At 39.7% G+C, this 11,162-nt stretch overlaps 6 protein-coding genes across 6 annotated transcripts; 2 read left to right on the top strand and 4 right to left on the bottom strand.

Annotated features, from left to right (window-relative positions):
* Window positions 1–143: 143 nt before the first annotated feature.
* CBG03992 lies at window positions 144–2,485 on the bottom strand (the record flags this gene model as incomplete). Its single annotated transcript, XM_002639358.1, has 3 exons — window positions 144–1,568; window positions 1,614–2,234; window positions 2,279–2,485. 3 exons carry the CDS (start codon window positions 2,483–2,485, stop codon window positions 144–146), a joined length of 2,253 nt encoding a protein of 750 aa, XP_002639404.1.
* A 519-nt stretch (window positions 2,486–3,004) lies between these two features.
* Window positions 3,005–4,220, bottom strand: Cbr-eif-3.I (the record flags this gene model as incomplete). The annotated part of the gene is made up of 6 exons (XM_002639357.1): window positions 3,005–3,063; window positions 3,109–3,463; window positions 3,510–3,766; window positions 3,813–3,894; window positions 3,943–4,037; window positions 4,085–4,220. The coding sequence occupies 6 exons, from the start codon at window positions 4,218–4,220 to the stop codon at window positions 3,005–3,007; spliced, it is 984 nt and encodes a 327-aa protein (XP_002639403.1).
* Window positions 4,221–4,745: 525 nt separating this feature from the next.
* On the top strand, window positions 4,746–7,856 carry Cbr-abtm-1 (the record flags this gene model as incomplete). The annotated part of the gene is made up of 8 exons (XM_045244267.1): window positions 4,746–4,805; window positions 4,852–4,929; window positions 5,158–5,449; window positions 5,488–6,027; window positions 6,075–7,276; window positions 7,298–7,411; window positions 7,460–7,723; window positions 7,770–7,856. The coding sequence occupies 8 exons, from the start codon at window positions 4,746–4,748 to the stop codon at window positions 7,854–7,856; spliced, it is 2,637 nt and encodes an 878-aa protein (XP_045092548.1).
* Window positions 5,014–5,460, bottom strand: CBG03990 (the record flags this gene model as incomplete). The annotated part of the gene is made up of 1 exon (XM_002639356.1): window positions 5,014–5,460. The coding sequence occupies one exon, from the start codon at window positions 5,458–5,460 to the stop codon at window positions 5,014–5,016; it is 447 nt and encodes a 148-aa protein (XP_002639402.1).
* Window positions 7,857–7,919: 63 nt separating the features above from the next.
* CBG25249 lies at window positions 7,920–8,058 on the bottom strand (the record flags this gene model as incomplete). The annotated part of the gene is made up of 2 exons (XM_045244273.1): window positions 7,920–7,932; window positions 7,967–8,058. 2 exons carry the CDS (start codon window positions 8,056–8,058, stop codon window positions 7,920–7,922), a joined length of 105 nt encoding a protein of 34 aa, XP_045098269.1.
* A 234-nt stretch (window positions 8,059–8,292) lies between these two features.
* On the top strand, window positions 8,293–8,875 carry CBG03988 (the record flags this gene model as incomplete). The annotated part of the gene is made up of 3 exons (XM_002639354.1): window positions 8,293–8,351; window positions 8,414–8,625; window positions 8,673–8,875. The coding sequence occupies 3 exons, from the start codon at window positions 8,293–8,295 to the stop codon at window positions 8,873–8,875; spliced, it is 474 nt and encodes a 157-aa protein (XP_002639400.1).
* Window positions 8,876–11,162: the final 2,287 nt, after the last annotated feature.

The raw sequence follows: 11,162 nt of genomic DNA on the forward strand, positions 1-11,162 counted from the left end.
GAAAATATGAGATGACAGATAAAATTCGTGCTTAAATAACACAAAAATTGAAACAAAACAGAACGAAGATTTTTTTAACTTTGAAAACTTTTTTACTAACAACAATGATTAACAGTAACAAATAATAAAAATCAACAACGAATTCAGTTTCTTCCGAGCATCGCCAATGCTTGTTTTTCCAGCAACGATGCATCCATTGACTCGTAGTTGTCATCACTCTCCTCATATTTTGTCCGAACAGCATCTGGATCCGGAAGCCAAGAAATATCAGGTTCATCATCAGTTTCTTCCGCTTCCATTTCAAACACCTCTGACTTCTTATTCTTCTTTGCCAACTTCTCTTGACGCCTCTGTTCACGAAGCTCTTTGAATCTACGACGATCCTCTTTGTCAACGCTCTTCATGTCCTGCTTCGCTTTTTCAATATCTAAACCGTATGATGTCATGGTCGACGGTCCTTCAACCTTCGCATCATCATCCTCCTCGAACGTCTTCTTCGTGTTGACTCGAAGGTTCTTGTTGAGAATCTTCTTTGCAGCTCCGACTTTAGTCAACGCCTTCTTGAGTGGTTTGTTCTTTTTCAAAGTGATCTTCTCCGCCACTTCCTCCTCTTCTTCTACTTTAAATTCCTCCTTGGGCTGATCTTCTGTGCCATCTTTGGATTTCTTCACTGTGAACAGATCTTCATCTTCCTCATCAATCGCAAACTTGCCAACAAGAGAATGATCTTTTGAAGGTTTCTGCTCTTCTTCGTCTTCACTTTCGTCACAATTATCATCAGCAGCTTTAATTGTTGTCGTTTTTGTTTTCTTCTTGTCATTCTTATTCTTGTCGAGGAACCGTATTCTTGGCACAGATACAAGACCAAATGAATCGGCGAGAGCAGCAGCATCAATGGTGTTCACATTGAAGATCTTTTTATCTTTCATGGTATAAATCGATCGAAGATAAGCGACAATACTTTTCTGTGCATATTCTTTCAGTTCTTGTGATTCCGCAAGAATAGCACGAAGTTTCAATCGGACATCAGTCATCGCATCTGGATGGATTTTCAATTCTTCGATAGGAATCGAGTGTTTAGCCAGTTTGGAAATCATAGCTTCTTCTTGAGACGAGGTTACCATTAGAAGGGAATTACCAGACTCCTCCATTCTTGCACTTCTACCGACACGATGAATGTAATCATCGATTTGAGCTGGACAATCAACCTGGATGACCCAGTCAATTCGTTCGAAATCGAGACCTCTTGAAGCAACATCTGTAGCGATGAGAACTGCAGCTTTGCTCTCGTCATATTTCGTGAACGTCTCGATTCGCTTCTTCTGATTCATCGTTCCCCACAAGCCCATTACTGGAAGACCAGGTCGAAGTTGAGAGAATACTTCCGTCAAGAATCGAGCTTGCTTGCAACTACTCACGAACACTAGTGACTTCTTCTTCTTGTGTGCCTCGATAAACGACCAAAGGGTATTTATTTTTATTTCTTCTTCGACAACAACGTAAGACTGCTTCAAATTATCTGGAGTGGCTGCGGCTGAGTTCTCGTGAACAGAAACGAATACTGGATCCTGAAAAATAAAACAGATGATTTTGAAGGGTTGGAATCAGCTTACATTAGTACAAACTCTGCTAAGATCCTTCACATTCCTGGTTTGGGTTGCCGAGAATAGAAGGGTTTGTCTTTCTGCAGGAAGGTTGTTGATGATTGAGTTCAACTGTTTCGAGAAACCCATATCGAGCATTCGGTCGGCTTCATCCAATACGAGAATTTGCAACGAGTCACAGTTCATCTGTTCGTTTTCATCCATATGTTGTAGGAGTCTACCAGGAGTGCAAACAATAATGTTGATGCCACTGATTCGGTTTCTTTCAAACGCTACTTCACTTCCTCCAATCACCAGTCCACATGAGAATCCATGATGTTTTCCAACAGCATTAATTGTACTGAATGTTTGAAGTGCAAGCTCACGAGTCGGGGAAATGACGAGAGCACCAAGACCATACTCGGGAGACCATTTGACCCGCCAAAGAGCTTCTAAAATAGGAATGACAAGAGCCAATGTTTTTCCACTTCCTGTTTTTGCTGCTCCAACCACATCAGCTCCAGTGAGAGAATGAGCAATAGTGTCTCTTTGAATTTCAGTGGGCTTCACATATTCATTTTCTTTGAGGCCTTCGAGAGTTCTCCATGACAGTGGGAAATCTTCAAAGCGAAGAAACGTACGAGAACTTTTCTGAAAAAATAAATTGCGATCTAAAATTTTCAATAATTTCGAACCTTGAGCATTTCCTGATACTTGTTTTCAACCTCTTCGAGCATTTTCTCCTCCTGTCCTTTCAAATCTTGCTTTCGTTTTTTCTGCAGTCTTTTTTCTTTCAGAACTTTCATCACACTGGCATCTTGTTCTCCGTCGAACTTCCTTTTTCTTTTACCGTTGCCACCTTTCCATTGCTGATTGTTGACTTTTTTATTTGTGTGAGGCATCGCTTAAATCAAAGTCCTTAGAGATTCTGTTCAAAAATGTTGGTCAAATATGAATAATTGAGTTAAAAAATTAACAATTAACGAAAAACATTTAAAAAAATGCAATTGAAGTTGATAAGATTTATTATAAATGAAATGAAAGGAGAAAGGATATTCAGATATAAGGTGATTCATGGGTAGAAAATGTTTTTGCTAGTTATGAATCGCCTATGTTTCAGAACATCCCTAATCAACAACAAACGATTTTGGGATGCCACCGAAAAAAGTGAAGACCCAGAAACACATAATTTAGAAAAACGATCCGAGTAAAAAAATTAGAAAAACGAATTGGATTCAAAGAGGACGCCGCGTACTTTATAGACCTACAGATTCGAAAAAGACCCTTCTCAATAAACCAAAAACCATCTTTGTGATCTTTAAAAATAAGCGACTTCAACAGAAAAGAAAGGGATGTGAGAAGAACGAAAACCTAAACAAAATATATTTAGTTTCCGCTCAAAAACGGGGATTCAGTAGAAATTAGAAGTCGTATGTGAATCCGAGGTAGTCCTCGTCAAACTCTTGAATTCTTACGTAACCTGAAAAACTTAGCATTAGCTGTTGAGTGTGGGATTGAAAAATACCGTCTTCTCCTCCAGTAGCAATGATACTTCCAGATGGGTGCCACGCCATCGTGTTGATTGGTCCGAAATGTCCCTTGAATCTAGCGAACTCCTCTTCGAAAACCATGTGATAGATTTTAGCTTCGAAGTGTCCAGCGGAAACAGCCGTCTGTGTAACTTGCATAGCATCTTCTCCTCCTCCAAGACAAATGTGATCCCGATTTGGTGCAATACATGCAGAATTCACAGGACGTTCGGATTTGTATTGTTTCAGTTTTTTCAAGTCATTCACGTCGAGGAGAGCAGCAGTCTTGTCACGAGAAGCGGAGATAAGGAAATCGCCCCTTGGGGAAAGTTGGAGGTCTTGGATGCTGTACTAAATTGAAGAACATATTTGATGATCATGAGAAGCTTAAACTCACACGATGGACAACTTCGTTTGTGTTAATTGGGGAATCAGGGTTTCTCAAATCGTATTGTTGAAGAAGTCCAGACTCAAATCCAATGGTGATGATGTCATCCATTTGGGAGAACAACGCTGTCGTCGCATTGACATCGAACTGGGTGGAGAAGAATGACTCTGCTCCTTCTGCCATCTGATTTCCATCACGAAGATCTCGTACTTGAACGGTGGAGAGATTTTTGGTCATTTTTTGGGTAGTGTAGCACACCAAATTTCCTGAAACCAATAGATTTTTAACAATATATGTTATTTCTGTATATACCTGAGTAGGAGAATCCACATGATTTCATTGGCGTCTGGTGATTAATGGTGTAGATACAGGATCCTAGTTCTGCATCCCAAATCTGAAACAAAATATATCCACAATGTGTCGGAATTAACGAAATGTTTACCTTCACAGTGAGATCTCCAGATGCGGTAACACATTTTGAAGTATCCCACGAGACATCGATGTCCCAGACAGCTCCGTTGTGCCCATCATAGCTTCCTGTAGGAATATTCAGTTCGTTTTATCGAAAGAAAAGCAATTCCTACCAATTCTCTCTCCGTTTTCGGTGTACCAAACGCATGGTTTCTTATCTTTGGCGCACGAGAAAGTCAAGTCTCCTTCGCGATTGAAGCGGACCCTTGTCAAAGCACGTTCATGGCCTTTCAAAGAAAGTGGACGCATATCTGAATAACTCGATTAGTTATATTTTAATAAATGAAAAGAGTTAAGAAAAATTGTATTAGTTTGTCAGTTTCCTATTTTTCGTTTAATTGTGTTACTGATAGGGTCTTATTTGAATTGCAAAATTGTATTGTCATTTAACGGACCGAGTTTGAAGAAAAATGTTATGAGGTCAATAATGGCAAAAACTATACAAGAATATGGAGTGTTGAACGATATAATTAAAAAATTGGGATTTTCTATCTGTCTGCATCTGTGCGTGAGAGTGTTTGCGTACGCTTACGCACCGTACTTTTACCGAAATATTTTCAGAATCAGCTGACGAAAACAGCTTCTCGGTGGATTTTCATCTGAAAATCACTTAATTTTCATCCTCTGCTTTTGCTCAAAAAAGTGCTCCTCCTTTCTAAATCACTATCGAGATATTTAGGTGTTTTTTGAACGTTGATAATTACTCGGAAACTTCAGTCATCGATTTTTACTCTCTTGAAGCTTCGTCTAAAATCCTGTTTTCAGAGATCGATAATGTTACAGTTACGGTTAATATCTAGTTTAAGAAACTCGTCAAGCACTTGGAAGTCACAGGTAACTGGAAAATATCTCACGATTTCCATTTAAACTATATCTTCAGGGACTTTATCGCAACTTCTCAACCTTGACTAAAAAACCAACTCTTATCAAGAATGCCCCACAAATCCTCAGTAAAAATGTGAGTTTTACACAGTTTTGAAAATAGAAGAAAATATTTAAATGCTCAGAAAAAATTTATTTGTAATCAATTAAAAACAATAAATTAGTTGTTCTGTTGTGGGGCTTCGGATCCGAATTCGAAACTAAATTCTCCTTCGTTGTTCTGCTTGCACTTGACGTTTTGTCCGTTGTCGAGTTGACCGCTGGCGTTGAGCTCAAGAAGTGCAAGACCATCCTTTTTGTTGAGCACACATCCGATTGGTGCGAACGAGATGTATCCGTTGCTCATTTCACACTTGTAACGGAATCCGACAGCGTTGTTCTTGTACATGCGGTCAATAGTCTCTCCGTGCTTAACGAATTGAGCCTGAGCATCCTGTTCCCAGCTTGCGAAACATCCCGCGGTTTCGAACTTGCTCACGCACTCCTCATAGTAGCTTCCTTTGCCGATACGGCGACGGTTTCCGAGGTCGCAGTCGTCTCCGATTTTGACAGCGCTCACAGTAGAAGCAGCGAGTCCAAGAATGAAAAGAGCAAACGTTGGCGACATGGTCTGTAAACTATTAATTTATTTCAGAAACGATCAATAGTGCAAGTTTTCACGAGGACATGCTTTCACCCTGGCGCCAGCAGTCAAGTGCCTTTGCAGGTAAGGAAGATAGGAAGAAAAAAGAAAGAGATGAAACTGATGAGGATTGTATGCTGAGGGCTCCTTTTATGCAAAGCCTCAGCCTGAGTTGTCTTTGGGAATTCCCAGACTCTTTTCTTTTGATTCTTACCGCTTCCCATTTACGTCTGGGATACTGTGGTGGCGTTTTCGAACAAATGGGAATCAGATTTTTGATTTTTCAGGCAAGTGGGCAGTTAACAGGATACCAATTAGTGCAGAGACTGCTCAAATATGTGTGGCCCAAGGATAAACCAGAAATCAAAAGAAGAGTTTTAGTTGCCCTCTCCCTCTTAGTAGCAGCGAAATTGGCCAACGTCTCCGTTCCATTTCTGCTTCGAGATGTCGTAAACTATTATAACGGAAAGGCTCCCGAATTTCTGAAGCTAACTTTTGCTGGAACAGCTTCACAAACAATTTTCACCGCTGGAATCGCCACATGTATCGCCTGTAGGTGTCAGCTTAAAAATCAACGCATCAGAAACTCAAATTTTCAGATGGTTTGGCTCGTGCTACTTCCGCCGCATTCAACGAGCTAAGAAATGCAGTATTTGCCAAAGTTGCCCAAAATTCTGTCAGGAGCATCTCCAGATCAATTTTCCTTCATCTGCATTCTCTGGATCTGTCTTTCCATCTCAACAGACAAACTGGAGCACTTTCAAAAGCCATTGACAGAGGAACAAGAGGAATGAGCTTCGTTCTCTCATCCTTAATCTTCAATCTCATCCCTACCGCTGTGGAGATTGGAATGGTTTCAGCTCTATTCACAGGAACACTTGGAGCTGAATTTGCATACATGACAATGGGAAGCATCGGAATGTACGGAGTAGCTACGTTGGGAATTACAAGATGGAGAACCAAGTTCCGTCATCAGATGAATCAAGCAGATAATGACGCTGGAAACAAAGCCATCGATTCTTTGATCAACTACGAAACAGTTAAATATTTCAACAACGAAAAATTCGAAGCTGATAGATACGATCATTTCTTGAAAAAGTATGAAGGCGCGTCGTTGAAGACAACTTCATCTCTGGCTCTTCTCAATTTCACACAAAATGCCATTTTTTCCGGAGCTCTGATTGGAGTTATGTGCATGGCGGGAAATCGTATTGCTGCTGGAGACTTCACCATTGGAGATCTCATTCTAGCCAACACGCTTCTCTTCCAGCTCTCGATCCCATTGAACTTCCTGGGATCCGTCTATCGCGAAGTGCGTCAGGGTCTTGTAGACATGAATCAGATGTTCTCTTTGCTAACGTTGAAACCAAAGATTGTCGAAGTTTCTGATGCGAAGAAATTGGAAATCACAGGGAACCACATCACTTTGAATTTCGAAGATGTGCATTTTGGATATCTTCCCGAGAAACCAATTCTTCAAGGATTGAATTTGGAAATTCCAGCTGGCAAGAAAGTGGCAATTGTCGGAGGAAGTGGTTCTGGAAAATCAACTATCGTCCGTCTTCTCTACCGTCTTTACGACACAGAGTCTGGAACAGTCAAAATTAACGGAGAGGAAACGCGTAGTTTGACTCTAGATTCACTCCGTCAAAGCATCAGTATCGTTCCACAGGATTCTGTACTTTTCCATGACACCATTTACTATAATTTGGCATACGGTAGACCATCAGCATCCAAGGAAGAGGTTATTCAAGCGGCGAAGATGGCTGATTTACATGAATCAGTTCTCAGAATGCCCAACGTGAGTTGAGAACAGGGAAAGAGTAACAAAATAAACAATTGTTTCCAGGGATACGAAACGTTAGTTGGCGAGAGAGGCTTGAAGCTGTCTGGTGGAGAAAAACAGAGAGTCGCCATCGCAAGAGCGATTTTGAAAGTGAGTAGCATTTTTAGGAGGTTCCTTCACAACTGAAATCATTTTCAGAATGCTCCATTTGTTATTTATGACGAAGCAACGTCATCATTGGATGCTATCACCGAAGCGAACATCATGAAAGCGCTCAAAGGAGCCGTTGAGAAAAGAACATCGTTATTTATTGCTCATCGATTGGCCACTATTGTAGACGCAGATATTATTTATGTGCTTCAAGAAGGAAAAGTAGTTGAAAAGGGATCTCATTTTGATCTTCTAGCTCAGGATGGTCTATATGCCGAATTATGGAGATCTCAGAACATTCATGGAGTAGCGGTAAGCTTGAAACTGTCGTTTTCTAGAAAAAATCTTTTAATTTCAGCCTAAAAAGACAAAGCAAGATGATGATGATCTTCTGTTAGAACTGGATCTTGATAAGTGTTGCGGTAGTTCTAGCTGCAACCGATAGATGATGTCTCCTCACAAATTCACCAATAGTCTAACATTTTCTTTTCCTTCTCGTTATTAGGTTTCATATTTTTTTACTTGTTTTTTTTTCAAATTCCTTTTTCTGTTAACTTTTTCAGGATTTTACTTCTAGTATCGGGTGTGAAAATCTGTGTTTTCTTTCCTGTTGTTTCACATCTGTATATAGCTCTTTCTAGATTCATTTCATTACCTTCCATTTTACACCCGGTTCTTTTTCCCCTTTTCCCGAACTGTTGCTCATGTCTTGTCAATATTTTCTTGTTTTTTTTTCGAATTTTTGCTTGCAGTCAAATACAAAATACAACGTTCGATTTTATCACTATTATGACTGTAACATCTAAATCGTTTGTTTAAACGATTCGATATCTCCTGCCCTTCTTCTTCATTCTGTTTAATTACTGTATCGTTTTACAGAGATGTCCGGCTGCTTCGACCAAATTCGATGCAACTGTGCTTTTGATTTGGAGGGTAGACGGTGAGTATTTATGACATTAATTTAATTTTGAATCATTTCAACTATTTCTGGATTTTTTTCAGAAACGCGGTCGCTTCTGTTGCCTCTGCAGCACTGTTCTTCATCGCCTGGTGGCTTATGATTGATACTGCCGCCGTCTATGACTCGAAAGATTGGACCAACGTCTATTTTATTATTACCATCTCGAGCACTCTTGCCATGTTCATGGTGAATGCGATATCGAACAGTCAAGTTCGTGGAGAGAGCCTTCATGAAGGTCTCCTCGGAACCAAAGGTATTTTAATCATGTTCTAACGTCGTTTAACACTTTACTGATTCTAGGAGCCCGCCTCTGGCTCATGGCTGCGTTCGTCGTCTCCTTCGCATCTCTTGTTGCAGCCACGTGGATCCTGTTCTCTGACTATGTTCTCCGTCAAGGAGAGCACACTGTTTGGCCAGGAGTTGCTCTCTTCCTCACCAACTTCATTATCTTTGCTTCTTCCTGTGTCTACAAGTTCGGACGTACCGAGGAAATGTGGGCTTAAAGCCATCAATGAAGAAACTGATATATTCCTACTTATCCCTATGTTTATCATCCCCCTTCTTCTCGCGCTCCGTAACTTAATTGTGTATTTGTTATTATGTAAATACCTTCAAGTCAGTATATATAGTAATTCTTCATCTCTCAATTCCAGTACCCTCTTCCTAAAGGTTGTGTTGATTATGTGCTTTTGAAGAGATACAATCATTGCCGTTGGCTGACTTTCATTCAATTCCTTCTCCACTCTCTCTTGAATAAAACTTTTTATGATTTGTATAGACTTGAGAGCAATCCGCCTCAGAAACATAAATCCCACGGATTGGTGTGCATGGCTGTGGTGGTCGCTGCCACCCCGATGGAGACATTTAATTAGGAAAAGTGCGCGACTATGACATGCGAAGGTAAACCGAGAAGGGACCGAGCGACTAGGAGGAAAAGAGCTCAGTGTTATTCAACACTTCCGATTTACGCGACGTCCTTCCGCTCGACGACGGTGAAGACGTTATTCAATTTGCGGATTAGGTTGCACCTTCGAAATAATAATATATTTTACATCATTCTTCTTCTTTTTCAGAAGAAGAAGGTTTTAAATTCTTTTCATCGTTTTTCTTACGAATTTTAAAAAAGATATTATTCTGGTACCAAAAATCGGAGCTGTGGAAGAGAACTACCGTAACCTAAAAATATGTTTTTATTTTCCGGATTTTTATTTCGATTTTAGTTTTTTTTAAACTTTTAAAACGTCTTTTTTTAACTTTTAAAACGTTTTATTTTCCCACATTTCCGGGGACAAAACAGACAACGGCGAAAAATATTATTGCTGTCTGAAAAAATGAAGGTTAGAGAGTATTTTTTGCAGTCTGAATACGGTAGGTTTCTCGAAGCGGTAAGCCTAAATAGCACATATTAGGTGGAGACGCAGACATTTTTTCTCTGCGTCTCAACCTTCATTTTTTCAGACAGCGATAATAGTGGAGAACGAAAAAAAAGAGTAGTAAACATATTTTCAGGTTACGGTATTTTTCGTTATGGGACCCTGGGCGACAGCCACCGACTTTTCTCTTCCCGATTTCTGATTTTTTGTACCAAAATGATATTTAAGTTCACATTTTGGTGACCACTAATATGCCCAAATTGAATTCTCTAAGCAAATTCAGAGTTCAATTTTTTTTCTTGATCATAATCAAGAAGCACTTCTAAATTCAACACCTTCATTTTAACATTCTATGAATACACATTCTGAATGTTTACCTCTTCTGCCACGTCGTTTCGTTCGTCCCACTTTCCGCGTGCTTTCCGTCTTCTAATCCGTCGGTTTTCAAACTCTCGAGTACTTCTCATCTTCTTGTCATATTCTTCCTTTTCCCGCCGTCATCCTCTTCATTCATAAGCCACACCTCTTCTCGCCGTGCTAATTGCACCGATTCCAGAAAGAGTGTGTAGGGAGACGAAACGCAGAAAAGTTTTGCTTATTAGTACGTCCATCGAAACGCACTTCGAAAAGAGAGCTCTTCGGAATCATCTTCTTTTCTCTTATTATTCTTTTTGTATTATTATTATTATTATTGTTATGTCTCTTTTATTCTATCCGAGTCGGTGATGGCAATTCTAGTGACAGATGGGATGAATGAACTTTTTTTTTATTAGTCGAATTCAGCATCTGATAGTGAGATGACAAAGAATGAAGCACTGAGAACACGTGGAGTTGAAGAGTGTTGGATGAGAAGGGGCAAATTTTGAGAGAATCAAAACACCACCGCATGTTTCAAGATTATGGTTTTCAAAATTTGGAAAATTTCGTATTTTTTCTAAATCTTTCAAGATTTCAAAAAAGTGTTTTCGAAAGAATCCAAAGTACTCTCCAGTAATTTTTCTTAAGAATAAATTTCTTCAAGTCCTAATATTTGCAAAATGAGTAGCTAACCAAAATCTGGAGACACACTTCAAAGATCAGAAGTTTTTCATTCAATTATTTCTTACCTGACTAATAATTCCCAAGTGAATTTATAACGTTTTCTATTTGCTTTTTTCTGCATTGAAATGTTCAAAAAGTTATGTGATTTCCTAAAATAATTCGGAAAAATTCAGAGAAAATCAGAATACCCTGAAAACGCCGTTTCAAAAAAAGGCGGCGAGTAGGGACGAGGATTTGAATTCCCGCGCAGTGAGAAACCTAGGCCACGATGATGGGACGCCGTTTTTGTATAGCAATCTTTTCCGTTTTTATCTACGGCACGTAAAAAACGTTCAAAAAGCGTCCCGCCACGCTGGCCTAGGCTTCTCACTGCGCG

The sequence above is a fragment of the Caenorhabditis briggsae genome, assembly GCF_000004555.2.
Source record: "Caenorhabditis briggsae complete genome, chrI, whole genome shotgun sequence".
Classification (NCBI taxonomy): Eukaryota; Metazoa; Nematoda; class Chromadorea; order Rhabditida; family Rhabditidae; genus Caenorhabditis; species Caenorhabditis briggsae.